We start from the raw sequence: 20,716 nt of genomic DNA, 5'->3' as shown, positions 1-20,716 counted from the left end.
TTTTCGTGCTACAGGTGCAAAGAGCTGAAATATGCGAAAGATCTGCCCCAGATTTCCATTATTTTCATCTTTGTGAATGAAGCGTTGTCAGTGATCCTGAGGTCCGTGCACAGTGCTGTTAATCACACGCCAGCCCACCTCCTGAAAGAGATTATACTTGTGGACGACAACAGCGATGAAGGTAAGGCTGGCTGAGCTCTTAACGAAACATGGAGCACTTGATCCCCAAAAGGTCCAGTAGGACATTTGTTTCCAAAACCACATAAAGAGGTTCAACATGATAAGAGGACAGTGGCTTCATGATGTGAAGAGCCGCATGCATTGGAAGATCAGGTGCTGTTCAGCATACAATTCTTCCCACCCCTCGGTCAGCATCCATTCCATCAGCTGCAGTGGTATAAGTGGAACCAAAATCAAACCTCAAATTAGACTTCTAAATAAATTTGCAAGCAATCCGTATTTCAGGAGAATAAAAGGAACTATCTCAGTGGGTTGGAAGGATGCCAGAGAGCATTAATTAATTATTGTTATTATTGTAGACACTGTCAAACGCATAGTAAGAGGCAGTCCCTGCCCCCAAAAGCTTTAACTCAGATGCTCAAAAGTATATGGTAGCCTAACACCCATTGATTTCAATACCTTTGAGGATCTGAGCCTTACAATCTAAATGTGATAGGATGGCCTCATTCATTGAACACCACACTAGAACTTAGGAGGTGGGGGTTCTATTCCTGGCTCTGCACTGACCTAGTGAGTGACCTTGGGAAAGCCATGTCCTCTCCCTGTGCCTCAGTTTTCCCATTAGTGAATTGGGGATGACGATACCGGCCTCCATTTGTAAAGTGCTTGGGGACTTATGGATGAAAAGCACTGCATAAAAGCTAGGTGATACATTACAACTGGAAGTGAAGAACTGGGGGAATGATAGCTGATTTTCCATTCCAAAGAAGGCTGAGAGGTTGCATTTAAGATGTGACAAGATAAAACTGGAATAAAGTAAGCATCTCAAGCCTGTGAAAATAGGAACGACAGTAATAAGCACCACAGAAAACTGATGAATTGCTCAGGGGAAGGCGGAACTGTGGTCAGAGCCTCAGCTGATGGCAATCAACAGAGCTTCATTAAAGTCAGCAAAAATAATTGATGATTTACACAAGCTGGGCATTTCTCTCCTCATCTGGCCAGTAAAGAAAGGTGACGGTGATTTGTGTTTGCAGTCTTTGCTATATCCTCTGTTTTACAGGGAAAAAAAAATCTTTGAAAATATCAGAATGAAATCCTGCACATACCCCACAAAGTTACACTGCATTGACTTGACAGAGAGTGAAGTATGGCTTAAAGGAGAACCCATGTGTATTAATTACTTATCTTCCATAGTCCCTGCCTTGTGCAAAGCAATATGCAGCTAAACAGTCTCTGTCAGCTACTCAGTATGCCGCACTGAAGCTAATATGGTAACAAATGCTATTGGTAAGCTCTGGAGACACGTATGAAAGGAGTCGGACAATGAAATGAACCCTTTTAAAAAACGTCGCTCCTTGAATAGCAGAAACTGCAGCTGGCCATGAGCATACAAAATTAAATAACTCTCATTCTTTATCCGCTGCTAAGATTAAAAGGCACCGTCTTGACTAGCGTCTGCCCTGAGGAAGACTGGGCTAACTCAAGCAGTGATTTCTGTGGGCAGGTCAGAGGGTGGATAGAAACCTGAGCAATATTCAATATGTGTGTGGGGGGTGGAAGGAGGCACAAACTGAGTTTGGTTAACTTTAGTGCCCCAAAGAGCTTTGGAAAACGTTGGCTTGTTTCAGTGCTGCTTTGTCAAAGCACTCCGACTTACATCAGAGCCCTTGCAGCATCCCTCAGCCAGAGTCACAACCGTAAGCCAGATAACCTTGACTCTGTCCTCCTGTGAGATGCCAAAATAATAGTAAATTATACAAAGCAATGTACATACCAGAGCTCCACAAACCATGCTGCTGATATATACCCAAGAAGCCTCAGTGACAGAAAATAGTTCCTCATAGTAAGAACAACATCTTAGGGTTCACTCTTCTAATATTACAAGCAAATGGATATTATAAAATGAGTAAGGTTCTGACAGGGAAATTATTCCACATTGTAAACTACAGGTTATAGTAAATAATGATTAATTCTCCAGGAATCCTAGGAGTAAACAAAGGTCAGAGTTAAAGTTTTCAGAGTTAAAGTTTTCAGGATATGCCTTTGTGGTTGAGTATGGCTGCTTTATTGTTGATGCTTATGAATGGGCAGACTGTATTTCTGAGGGGCTGAGTGAGAAGACGACTTGTAGGTGTGCGGCTTTAATCACTGACCTAGAGATCTTGGATGCCAAACTTCCGATACCTGAAAGGAACCTGATTTTCACAGGGCAGATGCTCTGAACTTTCTGAAAATCAGGACCCTTTCAGGTATATCCAGTTGGGCACCCAAAAACTGAGGAACCTAAAATCACTAGTGGCCTTTGAAAAGTTAGTGTTCTACTTCCTGGTTTTCAGATTTTGGAGTTGCGTGTGTCTGTGTGTCTGTATAAAATACAAAAAAACCTGCGTAACTACATTAAGATGGAGTTGAGGTTGAAAGTATATCTCAGTAATTTAAGAGTAAAAGACATTACAGGGATGTTTTAATTTTTCCCAAAATCAACAATAACAACACCAAGGAAACTGAGAATTAAGATTACATTTAAAAGAAATCTCAACATATGCAAAGGTAAGAAACACACAGTTCAGGCACTCAAGCATCCTTAACTTTGCCTTATAGGTACACCATCCAATGGTTTGATGTTTGTGGATCCAGATTAGAATAAACTTATTTTTAAAGACACATTAGATTTTTCTTCCTCCTGGCATCACTACATGGTGATATATACAATAAACATGGCAAACATAGATTTACACAAATATATTACAGAGATATATTAAATGTAACAATTCTTAATGGGTATACCTGAATTGTAAACATAGACAGAAACTCAAATGTACTGCAACAAAATGTTCCTCCCCTAAAGGCAAATGCTGAGAGAGTTTCAGTTTTGAAACTTTTTTCCCTTGCAAGTCACACTATACTTCTATGTAAAGACTTGTTTTGTACTTGCCTTTGTTTTTTTTTGTTGCACTGGTTTATAATTGCAAAGACGCTACACCGCTTGTGTTTCTGAGTGATAACACATTTCCTAGGTCGCTGAAGGCATACAGAATATGCCCCTTAGACAATATGCTATCTCACAGTCACATACCTTGTTTGAGACTGTTGCTTGAGCATCGCCTGCCTTTCTGCGGTCTCCCTGTAAATGTTTTTAATCTGGAATAACATCTCTTTGAAAAGAAAGCCTCATTTTATAAAAGAAAACTGCAAGATAAAAGGCTACTTAAAATACCTAGGTACATTCAGTGATCCATGTGACTGATTGTAATTTACTTCAGCGTAACAATATTTGCTGTGACTGGATATATCATTATCTTGCTCTGCAGCTCATTTCAGCAACAACAATGCTTCCTATGTGTTCTTTTGGGAGCTGACTGTTTTACGGGTTTGGAAGAAGAGTACATTAAAAAGGGGAAGGTTTTAATAGACTTACATGAAGTTAAGAGCCTTCCAAGTCTTGTTAGGCATCAAAGTTGCCTTAGCCAACACAAATCCCAAGGTACCTCAAATCTTCTAATTGACAAGTTGTTTAATTACAGCTAGTGTTATGCTGGCTAGATTGTGTCCAGGTTAGAGTTGTGCAGACCGTACCAATGTACATAGGGGCTTGGCAAACCTTTTAGTTTGGTTTGTATCCCTCTGGGTTTTGCTGTGTGTTGGGGTCTATGGAACCCAAGGCTTGATACGTAATGCGGCCTAAGTCACCACATTTTGCACAGTTTAATCCATATGTTATAATTCTCTCACTGGCAGCTGCTTCCCTTCCCTTAGCTTCACCTAAAAGGTATACAACTAAATATGAAAACTCACAGAGTTTTTCCCATTTCCAAGTCTTGTTACAAAAGCTCCCCCCTAACTCTAGTTCAGTGATAGGCCAACCTAATCAGTTAGATGACCCTTCTCATCCACTGTCTACTGTTCTTCTGTGCTTCTTGCACATTACTTTGGCTGAAAATCAAACCAATATTCTCAAAGCCAAAATCTTAGTTCTAGCCAGAAGTAACCTTCTCAAATGCCTATATAGCTGGCCAAGCCTTCTGTATTATCAATTCCAATTGATAGTATAACTGATACCAGTTGGAAGGTAACAGCTGGAGACCACGTGGTTGCCAAAAGCTTTGGTGGCACAATAAAATTGCCAATGACAAACATAACCTGAATATCCAGCCAGACAAGTTTTTTAACAGAGCAGCAGATATATTGGTTTCTAGGGCGTCTAGCTCCTGGGACTCATCTTCCACGAGAGAATAATTGAGTCAGATAGGAATCAAGAGATCATTGAAATGGAGTCTACTGGCATGTTTACCAGGAGCATCCGTCTCAGTTGGAAGTTGCTCATGGAATGTCAAATACCAAAAATTCACCTCCTCTTGTACTAATATTTATTATCTCCAACTTGAACATGATTTAAAAAAACATGTGGATGTGAGCTGAAAGAGAATCCATCCAGCCCTCTTCAAAGGGAAGAGCAGAATGGACACCAATGTGGAGAATAGGGTTATAATTAAGAGAGAATGTCTCAAACTACCCATCTGTAAGGCATGTAAGGTCCATGTACTCAAATACCATGGTGGGGAGCAAGATAGTTAGATAGCCCAGTAATTAGAAAAATGGATCTGGAACCAGGAAGCCTCAGTTCCAGCCCCAGCTCTGCTCCTGGCTCACTTTGTAACTTTGGGCAAGTCGTTTTGCTTCTGTGATCCTCAGTTTACAAACGGAAATGGTGAAATGGAGATAATGCTAAAGTGTCTCGTAGAGATACTGTGAGACTTAGTGTTTTTGTGAAGCTCGTTTAAATCTTCTGGTCATCAGTGGTGTTATGGAAGAGCAAAATGTTATAACGAAGTGCACAAAAGAACTGATCAGAACTGCAGTCAGTTCTCTGAACTGTATGCCATTTTCTCCCCTACTCTAATTAGCAGGAAGCCTTGAAAATAGTGAAGCCCAGGGCAGGGTAACCAATTTATGTGAATGCCAACTTCATAGGGGAGGCTCTCCCCCACCCCTTTTTTGAAATCATCTAATTTCTGGCATGCTATTTCTGAACCTCCCAACCTTGTTACATAATGTGAGCTCTGGGCTACGCTATAAAAATGTAATATTTTGGGATAAAGCAGCCAGTATTTGGGATAATTTATAAGACAGAGAATAAATTTCCTGCTACTGACCTAAATGCAATAGCCCTCTGGATTCAGAGCCTAAAACTACATGTTCTGACGATGCCATGTTGGCAGGCATTGAGTTATTTTCCTGTTATGCTAATGTCAGTCACTAAACACAACAAACGCAAGATAAAATTAGGAATAATTTACCATGATTTAGTTAAGATTAGATGTGAGAGTGACTTCTGATTTACAATCCAGCAGAGTTCATCTAGAGGGAATGGTACAAAATCAACCTCTGCAGAAACTGAGCAGTGCGGGCTTCACATATCCCAAGTGAGTGGTAGGCTGCAGTTGATTGCCAATGGGATGGACATACCTGTGTATTTAAAAGCACCTAAGGGACCCGAAATCTCAGATTACTACCAGCCCCCACTCATCTATTTGGAGGAATGGAAATCTGGATCACTGGGTGAAACTGTGGCTCCAGTGAAGGCCATAAGAGTTTTGCCGTTGATGTCAGTGGAGCTAGGTTTTCACTCCTTACACTTGCACCTAAGTTTTACAGGTAGGACCTGTCTTTCTAATGAGACAGCCTCAGTTCTGGATGGGCTGAGAGTCGAAATCCAAAGTCCAACCCCCACCTGAGTTTTCTTCCTGGGGTCCCATCTCAATATTGACCATCAGTGTTAGCTGAAATACAGTTACTATTTATCTACCAAACGAACCGTGCACAGATAAAATAGAGAAAGAATGTAGCATTGCACACAGGTCTGTTCTTGCAGTTTTGCCAATCCAAGTCATTTGTATAATCATTTTAGGTGATTATCTGTACCAAACCAGAACTCTAAGCCACTTGAGGTTCACCCGTCACTAAGAATATGTCTACTTTGCAGCTGGGGATGTGAATGGCAGCTCAAATATGTGTACCTGCTCTAGCTGGACTCTAGTGAGCTTGCTAAAAATACAGTAACTCCCCACTTAACGTCCTCTTGCTTAACGTTGTTTCGATCTTACATCCCTGCTCCATTACAAAACATGCTCATTTAAAGTTGTGCAATGCTCTGCTATAATGTCATTTGGCCACCTGCTTTGTGCACGGTTGCCAGCCCACCGATCCGCTCCCCTATGCCTGTCCCCAGCACCTCCCGCCCGCTGGCAGACCCTGCAGATCAGCGCCTTCTCCCTGTTCCCCTCAACTCCTGCCCGCGGCAATCAGCTGGTTTGTGGTATTCAGGAGGGAGGGGGGAGGAGTGAGGACGCAGCGCGCAGGCTCCCCCTCCCTCCCCAGCCTCCTGAATGCTGCAAGCCAGCTGATTGCAGCAGGCAGGAGGCGAGGGGAGCAGGAGAAAGGCACTGATCCGCAGGGTCTGCCAGTGGGTGGGAGGCGCTGCGGGGAGGTGTAGGGGAGCTGATGGGGGGCTGCCAGTCTATTTAATACCTGTATTAAATTGCTTGTTTAAAATTGGGGAAAGTGGATTCACTTAACATCGTGTTGCTTAAAGTCGCATTTTTCAGGAACAGAACTACCACGTTAAGCGAGGAGTTCCTGTAGAAGCGAGGGCGTGGTGACCTGGGCTTCAGCACAGGCTGTACGAGCAAGTAGATGCTGTGCTGTAGCCTGTACGGCAACATCCTCACTTCTATTTTTAGCAAGCTTGCTAGCATACAGCTCGTGCTGGGATGTCTGCATGAGCTGTCATTCACCCCTGGCTGCAGTATAGATGTATCCCAAATTGCATATTAACACTCCTTCTCCCTCTGTCACTCTTGGGTACATTAAACTTTCGGCTTCCTCATCTAACTCCCATTAGCGTTTTCCCCACTTGCCTTCCTTCCTTCCTTCAGCAGAGAAACTTAAACTCTAGTCGTGAAAGTCTTGTCATTGTTTAATGCAGAGGTGCTGGAATTAAGGGTGCTGGGGGTGCTACCGCACCCCTGGGCTTGAAGTAGTTTCCATTATATCCCTGGTTTATAGTTTCGTTCAGTGGCTCTCAGATCCCACACTATAAAAATTGTTCCAGCACCCATGGTTTAATGTGGCCTATAAATCCATGATAATGCAACATTAATGGCTTACCTTCTGACAAAAACACTTCAGAAACTGATGCTATACATGTGGGGTTATGTCTGTCAAAAAATTTTGTGTCTCTGTTGCCTTGAAGCCTCTCACAGAGGGGATGTCACCTCCATAAAATATTGGTTTCCTATGAGTGGCTCAGCATGAAACCGAAGTTGCCACAATAATATATGTATGTGATGCAGAAGCTTAGGGTTGCAAGTTTCCTCCCCTCCCCCTTCTTCCCTATTTCAGCATAAGAGACAGAGACTCTACCTGAGGGAAACAAATATGTGAGGAGGAACAATGCCAGAAAGATAGTCTCACAAAAGCACTATTTTTAAGTGCTTGGAAGAATGCATGAGGAGAGGGAATAGCTGATCCCATTTCCTTTGACTTCTCTGGCTAAGCATAATAGATGGGGTTTACTGTTTACTCCTCTGTTTTCCATTGCTGTGTTTTCTTAAAGTAGCAACTTACTTTCCACTCATATCTCAGCAACTATTCTGACCTTGTGTATTGCATTAACAGTGATTCTTCTGAAAGGTGGGGGGCAGGAATAGGTCAATAAGCCTCGCATAGGAATTCCTAGCCATGCCATAAGATAATATCATGGAGCCCTTGAGTTCTGCAGAAATGAGGGTCATTCTCCAGCAATTTGTTTTAACAATATGATGCCTGCAGTCTGTCTCGGTACATAATAAAACTTAGCTCTGATATCACACTTTTCATCAGTAGATCTCAAAGTGCTTTATAAAGGATGCAAGTATCATCATGTTACAGATTGGGAAACTGAGGCACAGAGAGGTGACGTGACTTGCTCAAGGATACAAAGCAGAGCTAGGAACAGAACCTGGATATCCTGAATCCCAGTCAGTCCTCTATCCACTACATCACCCAGCCTCCCTTACCTGGCATGTTTCGGTTGCAGTCAGAATTGTAAACTAATTTTGTTCAATTCTCAGCACAATAGAGGCCTGTTTATGATTGGCACAATATCAAAGATTGTATCCAGTATTGTGCATTTTATTTTAATTATTCTGCATTAGTTTATTTTGTGGACAAATCAGATATACTACCCCATGTAAAGTTTCATGGGAAAGGGCAGAATTTCTGATACAGTCCTGCATCCTTAAAATTCCTCTTATTCTGCAAAAAGGTAGAGCATTTTTAAAAAAACAGAGAATTCAGTAGTATTCAATGGAATATACCTTGCAAATCAGGGGTTTAGGCCCCTAGCCTGAGTGTTTTGCATGTTGTTAACTCGAAACCAAACCTTATTTTGAGAATCAAAAATACTTGCTACAATTTCTCCTTTTTTTGCAGGCAGGTTGTATCCGGGGCTAGAAGCAGGACTGCCGAGTGTTTCTAATTTAGTTGGAAGCAGGAAGTAGTGGAAATCTCCCAGGAGAGTCTAGTCTCATGAGACTTCCAGTCCAGCGCTACAAACTTAGGAGCTTTGGTCCCAGTACGGTGTGGATAAGCACCCAGATTTTGGGGTGCTTTTCCATAATTGAACTGACACTCCAACATTCAATATTTATTTATTTATTTTTGTATGCTTCCATGTGCGTACCCTAGAGATTGCTTTTACATTACATGTCTTTTATACACCACAGGCATCAGAAAGTACTAATAAGTTTGGTACCAGTAGTGACTCTAGAAACTTAGAGCCATTATGTACTCAGCAGTAGAGCGTACGCCGTCTTAAACAACTTAATTAAATGATCAGCAGTTTCCCAGTAAGTAGAAGTACTTAGAGTGCATGATATTTAGGCTCTGCTGAATGAAGCAGAAATCTCTTCATTGCTATAAATAAAAGTGGAAGGATTTCAGGTAGTCGAAGGGCAAAGTCTGTATGCAACCAACACGGATATTGATATAGCAAGGCTGAGCCACAGGAAAGGGAGAAACGGAGGGGTGCCGTTTGCAGCAATTTAAATGACACCGGCTGATTAAGCCAGTCGACTGATCTCATTTTGCAATGTTCACAGCAGTCCACTCAAGCCTACAGGAGGCAAAATCACTAACATCAGCCACAGTATTTCTTTGATTCTTTTAACAGTATTGGTGACATTTTATTTTATAATGAAACAGTGTCCCAAGTACAGCAGGGACGTTTACCTGGTCTCTCGCTACTCTGCGGAGCCTTGTCCCTTCGTATTTGCTCTAAGCCTCTCAGTTTTTGCAAAGAGGACAGAGTGATAAAAAACCTGGAAATAGCTGATGAGAAAAAGGTAAAATACATTAAAATTGCATTTAGGAGAGAGGGGAAAGCCAATAAAGATTAAGATTAATTTTCTCCACTGTTGGGAATTACTTGACACAGGAGAGTTTGGATGACTCCTTCATCCTGTTGGATTGATCTGCACCAAACCAGTCCCAATTGTAGCATAAATCAGTGTAGCCTAGGTACTGTCCTAAGTTATGCAAGCTGGCCACGATCCCAAAGAAAATGCTTCTCACACGCCCCTGAAAGCACGTCCTATTCGGTATCAGCATAGGAGCCAGCGATGCTGGCTTTACACCATCTACGTGGTGGCCATACGTCCACATGCCAGCTCGTTAGTGCTGTCTGAATGTCACAAAGGAACTGGTTGTGGGCAAAGAATCTGGTCCCAAATTTACAAACAAGTATTAAAAAAGGAAATTGTGTAAAGGGACTTTCCAAGACGTTAATGGGGGTTAAACAAATGCTCAGAAATTAGGAACAAAGATTCAGAAGTAGGGGTATAATTTCAAAAGTGCCTAAGTCCCCTTTTCAAAAGGCAGCTAGGCACTTAAAAGCTTAAGACTCTTTAGAAAATGGTACTTAAGTGCCTTAGTCACTTTTGAAAATTTTGCCCTAGATGTAACACAATAGCAACATCCTGGTCAAAGACTTGTTTCTTGTCCTTTTAGTCACTCAGCTCAGACTTCTAACAGCTCCCTGAAATTCCCTTTTCCCCAATTAACATTGACTAGGCCTAAATCCTTTTCTACGTATTGCATTTCCTACTAGCCTCTTCCCTAAGGTATCCTGTATCAGTAAGCTCCGCCAATGTTCACCAGTGATAAGAGTTGATTAATGCACTAGATTCCCTATGGAAACTGTTGCTCCTTTTGAATTGGCTCTCTGGGTTTTCTCCTCTAGAGGAATTGAAGGCACCTCTGGAAGAGTATGTCAACAAACGATACCCGGGGCTCGTGAAGGTGGTGCGCAACCAGAAAAGAGAAGGCCTGATCCGAGCTCGCATTGAAGGTTGGAAAGCCGCTACTGGCCACATCACTGGATTCTTTGATGCCCACGTGGAATTCACTGCTGGCTGGTCAGTATAATAAAAAAAAAAATCAGATGTAATGATTTCATGGTGTGGTTAGGTTATAAGGGAATAAATCAGGCATGCTGAAAATGTATAATTTAGCCTGGACGTTCTTGCAAATGTCGCCATTAAATTAGTAAAGCTAGATTCTTCCTTTTACCCCAACGTACCCTGGATTGGGTGAGGCAGTACGCTCTAGGACTGCTAAAGTCCCTGTTTTCTGTACTTATCCTACCTCCACTCACATTTTATTTTGTTCAGATCAGTGCCCCCTCCTTGACCTGAGTGAATTCTGTAAGCTAAAAAGACGAGACAGCCGGGAATTGAAAAAGAGAATGGTTCCAATGTTATAGGCCTTTCTACTTTCGTCTCTCTGGGGAAGGCTTATGTTTTGTATTGGTTTGATTCTTCTTAAATTGAAAATAAGTTCAAAAGTGCAAGGATAGCAGAAAGTGTTTCAAAGGGACTCTTTCAGAGGGATTGATGCATCCAGAGCACAAAGTATCAGAGGAAATTCTATTACGTTTCTAAGTCTGCACAACAAGAAGGTTCCATGAATGATATTTTGCAACAAAATGTGTTTTTTAAAACACTGTGTGCCATGCTTAGAATATTGGAGGCTGGAAAGGCTAATGCATGTTTCATTGTGTGATATGAAGGGAGGAAAAGAAAAAATCATTTACCAGGAAAATGTGCTATCACCTGCAAATAGAAAACACATTCTGTGTAGAGTTATCGCATTTTTCGTATGAATAAGGACATAGAAGGCTGTTTCTCACACCAGTACCTGTATTCCCATCTAAATACTGCAGTGATTAGGCTGCTAGCTTTTCAAAACTGGATTGTATGCATGTGTACGGGAAAGTATAATTTACTGAACTCACTGTTGAAGCAGCTTTTCTGATCAGTAAGGAATGAGAGTAGCAGATTGCTCCTTTGACTGCATTATGAGCTTGATCTTGGCAGACACTGAACATCCTCAGCTCTCACTGATTGCTTAGATCCTAGACAGAATGAGCCCTGTCTGTTCAGTGGTTCTTGTTTTCACAAAGGGGAGGCTGATCCCAAACCCCAGCTCTGAACACTCTCAGCTGGAGCAGAAGCAGGGTTCCAGATCAGAATTTTGTGGCTTGGGTCCATATGTGGTTTTCCGTGTGCATGTTTCAAGGAAACGCTGTTGGGATAGCGGCACAGCCATGCCTATATTTACTTTTATTTCTTATATTTAGAGACACATTTTCAGAAGTGGGGGTGGGGGAGGAGGAAGCAAAGTGCAGCCAGAAAATTTGCCTGCACCTACTGCCAATATCCACTTGTGGAAGCAAGTCGAGGATCTCAAGGGCAATTTAAGCATTCATATTGGGAAATCTGGTCTCTGTTGGCATGCTTTCAGAATGGGCTTCCTAAATTTCTCCAGCAAAGTGTGCATGCACAGTATATGTGCAGAAGTGCCACCATTGTGTGCAAAGCAGGTAATTGTACTCCCAAATGAACACTATTGTGCAATTAGCCAATCTGCATATACAGATATTCACTGTACGCATTCTGACTTTGTAGGTGGAATGTCAGAAGACGGTATTGAAAAACTAGCCCTTATTCACCACATTGCCTGGTATCATACCTTCTTGGTTAAAATGATGGGGAAATGCTCTTTAAAACACAAAAAGAAAAGGAGGACTTGTGGCACCTTAGAGACTAACAAATTTATTTGAGCATAAGCTTTCGTGAGCTACAGCTCACTTCATCAGATGCATGAAGTGAGCTGTAGCTCACAAAAGCTTATGCTCAAATAAATTTGTTAGTCTCTAAGGTGTCACAAGTACTCCTTTTCTTTTTGCGAATACAGACTAACATGTCTGCTACTCTGAAACCTGTCTTTAAAACACAACTGAATTCATGTTTATAACACTTTGTAACCACATCAAGCCACTACAAAATGGACTGTCTCTGTTGTCTCTGCATGAAAGGGACATATCCAGCTCTGGAGGGTCTCGTAAAGCCTTTATACCTTAAATTCTTCCTGGTTTGTGAAATTGCTTCTTTGTGTGTACTGTGGTATTCTCCACTGGGTCCATGAATTTTGCACAGGAATATTCAATTGCGTAAGAGAGAGCCTAACCCTAACACATATGGGTATGTTGCTATTTGAAATCCATATGCAGCAGCTGTCCCCTGTAGCCTAATTGATAATAGTTCCACATAATTGATATGTCCATGCTTCTCCCAGGCAGGAAATCCCATGGAGTGGAAGCTCGGAAACTTCTAAAGCCTTCCTGGTGGCTGATAAAGCTGCATTGCAGACCTTAAAAAGTATCCATTTAATCTCAGGAAAATGAAGAACTTTCCTTTGCCTCTGGTTTTTGTGTTCACTTTCTACTCCGAGTATGTTTATAAGAGGGTGGTTTAATGGATTGAGCACAGCATTGCGAGCCAGGGACTCTCAAATTCAAATATAGGCTCTGTCACTGAGGCCTGGTCTACACTAAAAAATTAGGTTGAAGGAAGCCGCCTTAAGTCGACCTGATAATGTATGTGTCTACACTATCGGGTCCTTTACGCCGACCTAAGTTGCTTCTAATGTCGACTTCTGTAATCCACCTCTGCGAGAGGCGTAGTGCTTAATTCGATGTTCATGGGTCGACTGCGAGGTAGTGCAGATGCAGCATTGTGTAATTCGACTTAATTGGCCTCCAAGTGGTGTCCCACAATGCTCATCTGTGACCACTCTGGAGATCATTCTCTACTCTGCTGCACTGCAGCCAGGTACGCAGGAAACAGCCCCTCCTCTACTAAAGTCCTGGGAATTTTTGATTTCCCATTTCCTGTTTGATCAGCACTGGGAGCATGCCAGCTTGAGCACAGCTGATCATGGAGACTACACGCCCCAAATGTGCTCCAGGAGGTGGTGGATCTCATTGCTTTGTCAGGAGAAGAGTCTGTGTGCAGCAGAGCTCCGATCCAGCAGAAGAAACGCCAACATCTATGCAGAGATCGCTCGTGGAATGGGGGAGAAGGGCTACACGAGGGGGACATAGCAGTGCCGTGTGAAAATAAAATAACTTTGCCAAGCTTACCAGAAGCCAAGGGAGGCGAACAGTCATTCTGGGGCTGAACCCCACACGCGCTGGTTCTACAGCAAGCTGCATGCGATTCTCGGTGGTGACCCTAGCAGTACCCCCACAAGCAACATGGACACCTCACAGGTGGTGAGTCTAGGGACAATGAGGAAGACGGTATGGTGCATGAGGCGGAGGAAGAGGAGGAGAATGGGAGACAGGCAAGTGGTGGATCCATTCTCCCTGAGAGCCAGGAAATATTTTTAACCCTGGAGCCCTGTGGGTTGCAGGACATCACGGTGGCCAACCGTGATGCTGGGGAAGGCACCTCTGGTGAGTATACAGTTACAATCAAAGTCCAGTTAAACTTTAGTGGGCGCACGCATTTGGTGGTATTGCACATTTACTGTGAAGAAAAACCGAGGTGCTGTGGTTCTCTGCTTCCAAGAGGCTGCTCCAGCTACGCAAAGGGTGGCCCCCGAAAAAGAGTGTTTATGTGGAGTGGGATAGCCCAGGAATCCTCCATGGATATCTCTAGGAAACTTTCATGGAGGTACTCTGCAATCCTTTGCAGAAGGTTTCTGGGCAGGGCAGTCTTATTTCTTCCACCATGGTGACTCATTATTGAAACGGCTTTTCAAAGCCTCGTGGATACGCAGCGCCCTTTGCTGTGCTTTTCTTATTGCCCTGGTGTCTGGCTGCTCAAAAATGGCTGCCATGCGATCTGCCTCAACTGCCCACCCCTGCGGAAAATTTCCCCCCTTTTTTTCCACAGGTATTATGGAGCACACAGCAGGCAGCTATAACCATGGGGATGTTCTCTTCACAAAGGTCCAACCTTGTTAGTAAACTTCTACAGCGCCCTTCCAAATGACCAAAGGTGCATTCAACCTCCATTCTGCACTTGCTGAGCCTTTAGTTGAACTGTTCCTTACTGCTGTCCAGATGGCGAGAGATTGGCTTCATGAGCCATGGGAGCAAGGGGTAGGCTGGGTCCCCCCAGGATAACTATAGGCATCTCAACATCATCAATGTTCACTTTGTGGTCTGGAAAGAAAGTCCTGGATTGCAGCTTTCTAAACAGACCCAAGTTCCTAAAGATGCGCACGTCATGAACCTTTCCTGACCATCCTACATTGATGTCGGTGAAACGCTCCTGTGATCCACCAGTGCTTGCAACACCATTGAAAAGTATCCCTTTCAGTTTATGTACTCTTTGGCAAGGTGGTCTGGTGCCAAGATGGGGCTGCTTGCAGGACATCGCCGTGTTCCACACAGCAACCCTACTTCAGCCCTGGAAATACTGCAGGAGAAGGCACAAGGTGTTTGAGATGCTCACAGCAAGAGTGCACAACTGAGCAGGCTCCATGCCTCTGGGCTTACGGCATACGTGCGGCAGTTTTAAGGCACAAAAACCTCTGGGTTGTTTGCCATTGAGCACAGTGCATCATGCGATGTTGGCGCAGTGTTCCCTTTCTCCCCTGTGACAATGTTTTGATCCCATGGGGCATTGCACAAACTTCCCAAAACACACTGTGGCAAGTTGCACTTTGGGATAGCTACCCACAATGCACTGCTTTGTGCATCGATGCAGGCATTGCTAGTGAGGACACACTCCATCGAGACAATGAGCATGGTGTGGCCATGCACAATCGACTTAATTAATTCTGAGGCTCGAGGTCGAATTAGATAAAGTCAACTTAATTTTGTAGTGTAGACAAACCCTGAACAGCTGTGTGGCCTAGTGCCAGTCACTTAACCTCTGTTGGTTGGATTCTGCTGTCCCTTGCATCTTTGTAACTCCAACAAGTCACTGGAATTATGCCATCTTAAGTGAGAATAGAAATGGGTCCTTCTTCTTTGCCCTGTCCTACAGGGGTGCTGTCCGAGCTAGCAGAAGTAAGGCATTCACTAGGGGTATGTCTACACTGTAGATGGAGGTGTAATTGCTTGGGTTTTGGCATGGCCTGGCTATGCCAGTATGGATGGAGGGTACCTGGCAGACTTGGATAATGCACACTGAAACCCATGCCACCATGTCTTTACTGCTATTTTTAGCCAGTAGGGTAGATTAAAGTTAGCACAGGTGTGCCAATCTGTCCTGCAATCAAACCTTCGACTGCAGCATACACATAACCTAAGTGTTGCCATCAGGTACGTGGGTTGTTAAAGTGCTACTGTGTCCATCTGTGTTGTAACAGCAGTTCATGTCCCTTTTCTGTTTCCTTCTTTTTGGCCTTTTAGGGCTGAGCCAGTTCTTTCACGAATCCAAGAAAACCGGAAAAGGGTTATTCTTCCATCCATCGACAATATCAAGCAGGACAACTTTGAGGTGCAGCGTTATGAGAACTCTGCCCATGGATACAGCTGGGAGTTATGGTGCATGTACATTAGCCCTCCCAAAGACTGGTGGGATGCTGGTGACCCTTCACTGCCAATCAGGTATGTTGTGGAGCCAGGACATGCTCAGTAATCAAAGAGAGCCAGTGAAATGGAATCATAGAATCATAGAATATCAGGGTTGGAAGGGACCCCTGAAGGCCATCTAGTCCAACCCCCTGCTCGAAGCAGGACCAATTCCCAGTTAAATCATCCCAGCCAGGGCTTTGTCAAGCCTGACCTTAAAAACCTCTAAGGAAGGAGATTCTACCACCTCCCTAGGTAACGCATTCCAGTGTTTCACCACCCTCTTAGTGAAAAAGTTTTTCCTAATATCCAACCTAAACCTCCCCCACTGCAACTTGAGACCATTACTCCTCGTTCTGTCATCTGCTACCATTGAGAACAGTCTAGAGCCATCCTCTTTGGAACCCCCTTTCAGGTAGTTGAAAGCAGCTATCAAATCCCCCCTCATTCTTCTCTTCTGCAGGCTAAACAATCCCAGCTCCCTCAGCCTCTCCTCATAAGTCATGTGTTCCAGACCCCTAATCATTTTTGTTGCCCTTCGCTGGACTCTCTCCAATTTATCCACATCCTTCTTGTAGTGTAGGGCCCAAAACTGGACACAGTACTCCAGACGAGGCCTCACCAATGTCGAATAGAGGGGAACGATCACGTCCCTCGATCTGCTCGCTATGACTTGTAGAATAAGGAAGATGGCCCAGAAGTTGTGGCAACGATGTCATAGACTGAGAGTAGAGTCTGTGTTCATATGTTACTGTGGTGAGGGATTTCACTTTTCCAAGTGGAGGACCATCATATTATTTCACGTTGCATTCATACTCAGGGAACCGGTAAGGAATCAGGACTCCATTGCACTATACAAGCAGAGGTTTTAATTGTAGATTTTAAAATGTCACTTTACTAGAAAATAATTCAGGTTATTATATTTATTGTTAACTTTTTAAATTCACAGGAATGAGCTGATTTTTCTCATATAATGTAATTTGTCGGACAACGTCTAAGCAGCTACAGGACTGTTTTTACCTGCTACAGTATATTGCTCTTTTATAATGTGCTGCTATGGGCTTGGCTGCTGAGGGGGTGTTACCACCAGGCATATTTTGCCTGCTGTTACAAATGTAGGCATGGGAAAACACCTTCGTTTTCTCTCAACTCCAAGAACACAATATCTAGGCCTATAATCTATTTTCTTTAAATATGATTTTAAATCCCTGCTGACAACAAAATGATCAGGATATCATCTCACTAAACAGGTATATCCTGGAAAAATCCGTCTCGGGAAAAATGGTGTAATGGAGATAGAGCTAATGGCTGGAAGCTGAAGCCAGAGAAATCTAAATTAGAAATAAGGCAGGTTTTTTTTAACCGTGAGGGTGATTAGCCATTGGAACAAACTACCAGGAGAAACTGTGGATTGTCCGTCTCTTGACTTCAAATCAAGACTTAGAGCCCTTTCTGAAAGTTATGTTTTAGCCAAACACAAGTTATTGGGCACAATACAGGAGTAACTGGGTGAAATTTAATGACTTGTGATACGTGGGGGGTGGGAGGGGTTCAGGTTAGATGATGTAATGTTCCCTTTTGGCCTTCAGCTCTAGGACTCTGTGGTCCTAAGGACATGCTAACAGTGTGGTCACCCCTATAATTTCCTATTCCACAGTAACTTTTCAGTGACCGAAATGTTGGACGTGGAAGCACTAGCAATAGAGAAGGCCACAAATGTGAATTAGATGTTTAGCTCCCATGGACTTACAGTGGAACCTGAGCACCAAACTCCCATACGTACCTTTGAAAGTCTTCCCCAAAGTACTTCCCCAAGAATGCAGTGGGTGGGAATGGAGAACTGTTATTGCTATTGTTCACTTATGTATAGCATTATTGTTACTGATAAATTACTGATCTTTTACTAGTGCCCCAAGGTCCCAATATTGATGTTTCTTCATAGTATACAGAGACAAGCGTGGTCCTTCCTCCTAAGAGTTTACTATATAAATAATATGGGACATAGGAAGAGTGAGTGAAAGGGCAATAACCCGTCTAATCTATGTTAATGTACAAATAGACATTTTATTATTTCCCCCTCCCCTAAGCCTAGCTGTCATTGGTTGATAGATTTCTTATAGGTGTCGAAGGGGATTTGAAGGGTTGGAGCTGAGTACCATGAATAGAGAGCAGCCTGGAAGCACAAAGACATGGGTGAAAGGTGGACAGGAGAAGACTGGCATTGTACACAGCATGGATGAGAAGGGGGGAAATGCAATAAGAGGGAAGAGTGTAGGATTGTCAATTTTATACTCGCACAAAACTGATCACCCTTGCTCCGCTCCTGCCCTCCCCCTTCTCAGAGGCCCCACCCACTCCATCCCCCCTCCCTCTGTCGCTTGCTCTCCCCATCCTCACTCACTCATTTTCACCAGTCTGGCTCAGGGGGTTGGGCTGCAGGATGGAGTGAGGGCTCTGGTTGGGGGTGCAGACTCTGGGGTAGGGCTGGGGATAGAGGTTGCTCCAAGCTGGGATCGAGCGTTTGGAAGGTGGGAGGGGGATCAGGGCTGGGTCAGGGCTGCAAGCTCCGGGCAGCACTTACCTCAGGCAGCTGCCGGAAGCAGCCGTATGTCCCCTCTCTGGTTCCTACGTGGAGACGCGGCCAGGTGGCTCTGCGCACTGCCCCGTCTGCAGGTGCCACCCCTGCAGCTCCCATTGGCCGCAGTTCCTGGCCAATGGGAGCTGCGAGGCTGGTGCTTGGGGCAAGGGCAGCGCGCAGAGCCCCCTGGCTGCCCCTATGCCTAGAAGCTGGAGGAGAGGACATGCTGCTGCTTCCAGGAGTCACGCGGAGCCACTGTAGGCAGAGAGCCTGCCTTAGCCCTGTTGCGCTGCCCACTGGACTTTTAACAGCCCAGTCAGTGGTGCTCCCCGAAGCCACCAGGGTACCTCTTCGACCGGGTGTTCTGGTCGAAAACCAGACTCCTGGCAACCCTAGAAGAGTGGCTGATTGAGGAAGGGGAGGGCTGTGGAGAGCCGAGGAGTCAGTGGATAGATATGAAAAATGGGGATGATGTGGTCAGAGCAATAGGCAGGGAAACTGTAGGCAAATATGACAGGTTTCAGAGTAGCAGTCGTGTTAGTCTGTATTCGCAAAAAGAAAAGGAGTACTAGTGGCACCTTAGAGGCTCACTGTATTTTCCACTGAATGCATCCAATGAAGTGAGCTGTAGCTCATGAAAGCTTATGCTCAAATAAATTGGTTAGTCTCTAAGGTGCCACTAGTCCTCCTTTTCTTTTTGTAGGCAAATAGCAGCTGCATGGAGATTGCATTGGAGTGTGTGTGGGAGGGGTGGCAAAATGGAGAGATTGCAACAGCTGAGATGTCAGTGACAGGGGCTCTGAGTGAAGTGCAGGCAGAGAAATAAGGCCCAATTTTAGATGCAAGTCAGACATAGTCTGAATGTGTGTGCAAGGGAGAAGGCAGAGTCAAAGATAACACACAGTGTATGGGTCTGAGCAATGGGGAGAATGGTGCTTGTGTCAGTGATGGAGGAATGGAGCGGGTTTTGGAGGAAAGATAAGGAGTCAGGCTGATCTGTTACCTCTCCCTCCCTCACCCATCACCTAGATGAGCTAGAGAGCTGCTGCCTTCCATATGAGTCAGGAGTCAGTCGTTCACCTGCTTTGTCTCGCCCTATGGCAGCTGATCCGCAGGGTCCCTGCTAAGTAACTCTTGCGCTTCTTTTAAAATAATGTAAGACCAGAACAGGCCTCCTTTGATCCAATTCTGCATTTTCTTGCCGTTGCTGCTGTTTATGGATATGGTGTGGCTCTCCCACGTACTGTAGGAAGCACAGATACTTCCCTGATGATTAAGAGCTTGTTGTTTAAAAAAAAAAATTCCACAAGAAAACAAATGACTAGCACAGAAGATCATCCAGTAATGACCTCTTCTGTTAAGATGCGGGAGCCCCGAGTGGGGGCTCTGCCGGGGGGCGGGAGGTTCCCCAACTATAGAACTCACTTCCATAGGAAATCGTTGAGGCCAAGAATGTAACAAGATTAAAAAAGGGTTTGGACGTTTACATGGATATTGAGAATATCCAGAGGTCATAATTCATTCTATGGATGCAATGACTCTGTGGAGTAGTGGAAGGCATTGTGCTTTGTGTGCAAGTGTTCATTGCCATCTAATCTGTCTCGGAGCAGATGAATATTCTCCACAGAATTTAGGGGCTTGATGCAGAAATTATTGGGTCAGGTTCTTTGACCTGTGTTATTCAGGAGGTCAGACTAGACTGTTGTCATGGTCCCTTCTGGCCTTAAAATTTATAAATGATAAAAAAAATTGTGGAAGTGATATTAAACCCAATTCTTCAGGATTTAAGACAGTCTCAATTATCCGAGATCAGGATAAGCCCTTATGTGGAGGGCAAATGACCTCATATCTGCCTACTGCAGGGTTCTTACGTCTGCCTCTGGAGCATCTAGTTCTGGTAGCTTTTGGAGACAGGATCCTGGACTCAGTGCATCTCAGGGCTCGTCCACTGTGACAATTCCGATGTTCGTGACTGCCACCTTTGCTATTGTGCAAGAAACTTAGGAGGACTAAACAGAAAAGCAGAGATCTGTGAAGACTGATGG

The 20,716-nt window shown here is 44.0% G+C and overlaps 1 protein-coding gene across 2 annotated transcripts in view; it reads left to right on the top strand.

Moving 5' to 3' along the window:
- Window positions 1-20,716, top strand: part of GALNT17 (polypeptide N-acetylgalactosaminyltransferase 17) — a 281,455-nt gene that overhangs the window by 105,778 nt on the left and 154,961 nt on the right. For both annotated transcript variants that reach the window (XM_073315115.2, XM_073315116.2), the window contains 3 exons: window positions 15-181; window positions 10,463-10,637; window positions 15,932-16,129. In XM_073315115.2, coding sequence (XP_073171216.1) covers window positions 15-181; window positions 10,463-10,637; window positions 15,932-16,129 — 540 coding nt within the window. The remainder of the gene's footprint in view (window positions 1-14; window positions 182-10,462; window positions 10,638-15,931; window positions 16,130-20,716) is intronic.

This window comes from Lepidochelys kempii, chromosome 17 (genome assembly GCF_965140285.1).
Source record: "Lepidochelys kempii isolate rLepKem1 chromosome 17, rLepKem1.hap1, whole genome shotgun sequence".
Taxonomy (NCBI): domain Eukaryota; kingdom Metazoa; phylum Chordata; order Testudines; family Cheloniidae; genus Lepidochelys; species Lepidochelys kempii.
Note: the sequence above shows the minus strand (reverse complement) of the source record. Positions and strands in the feature narration are given on the sequence as shown.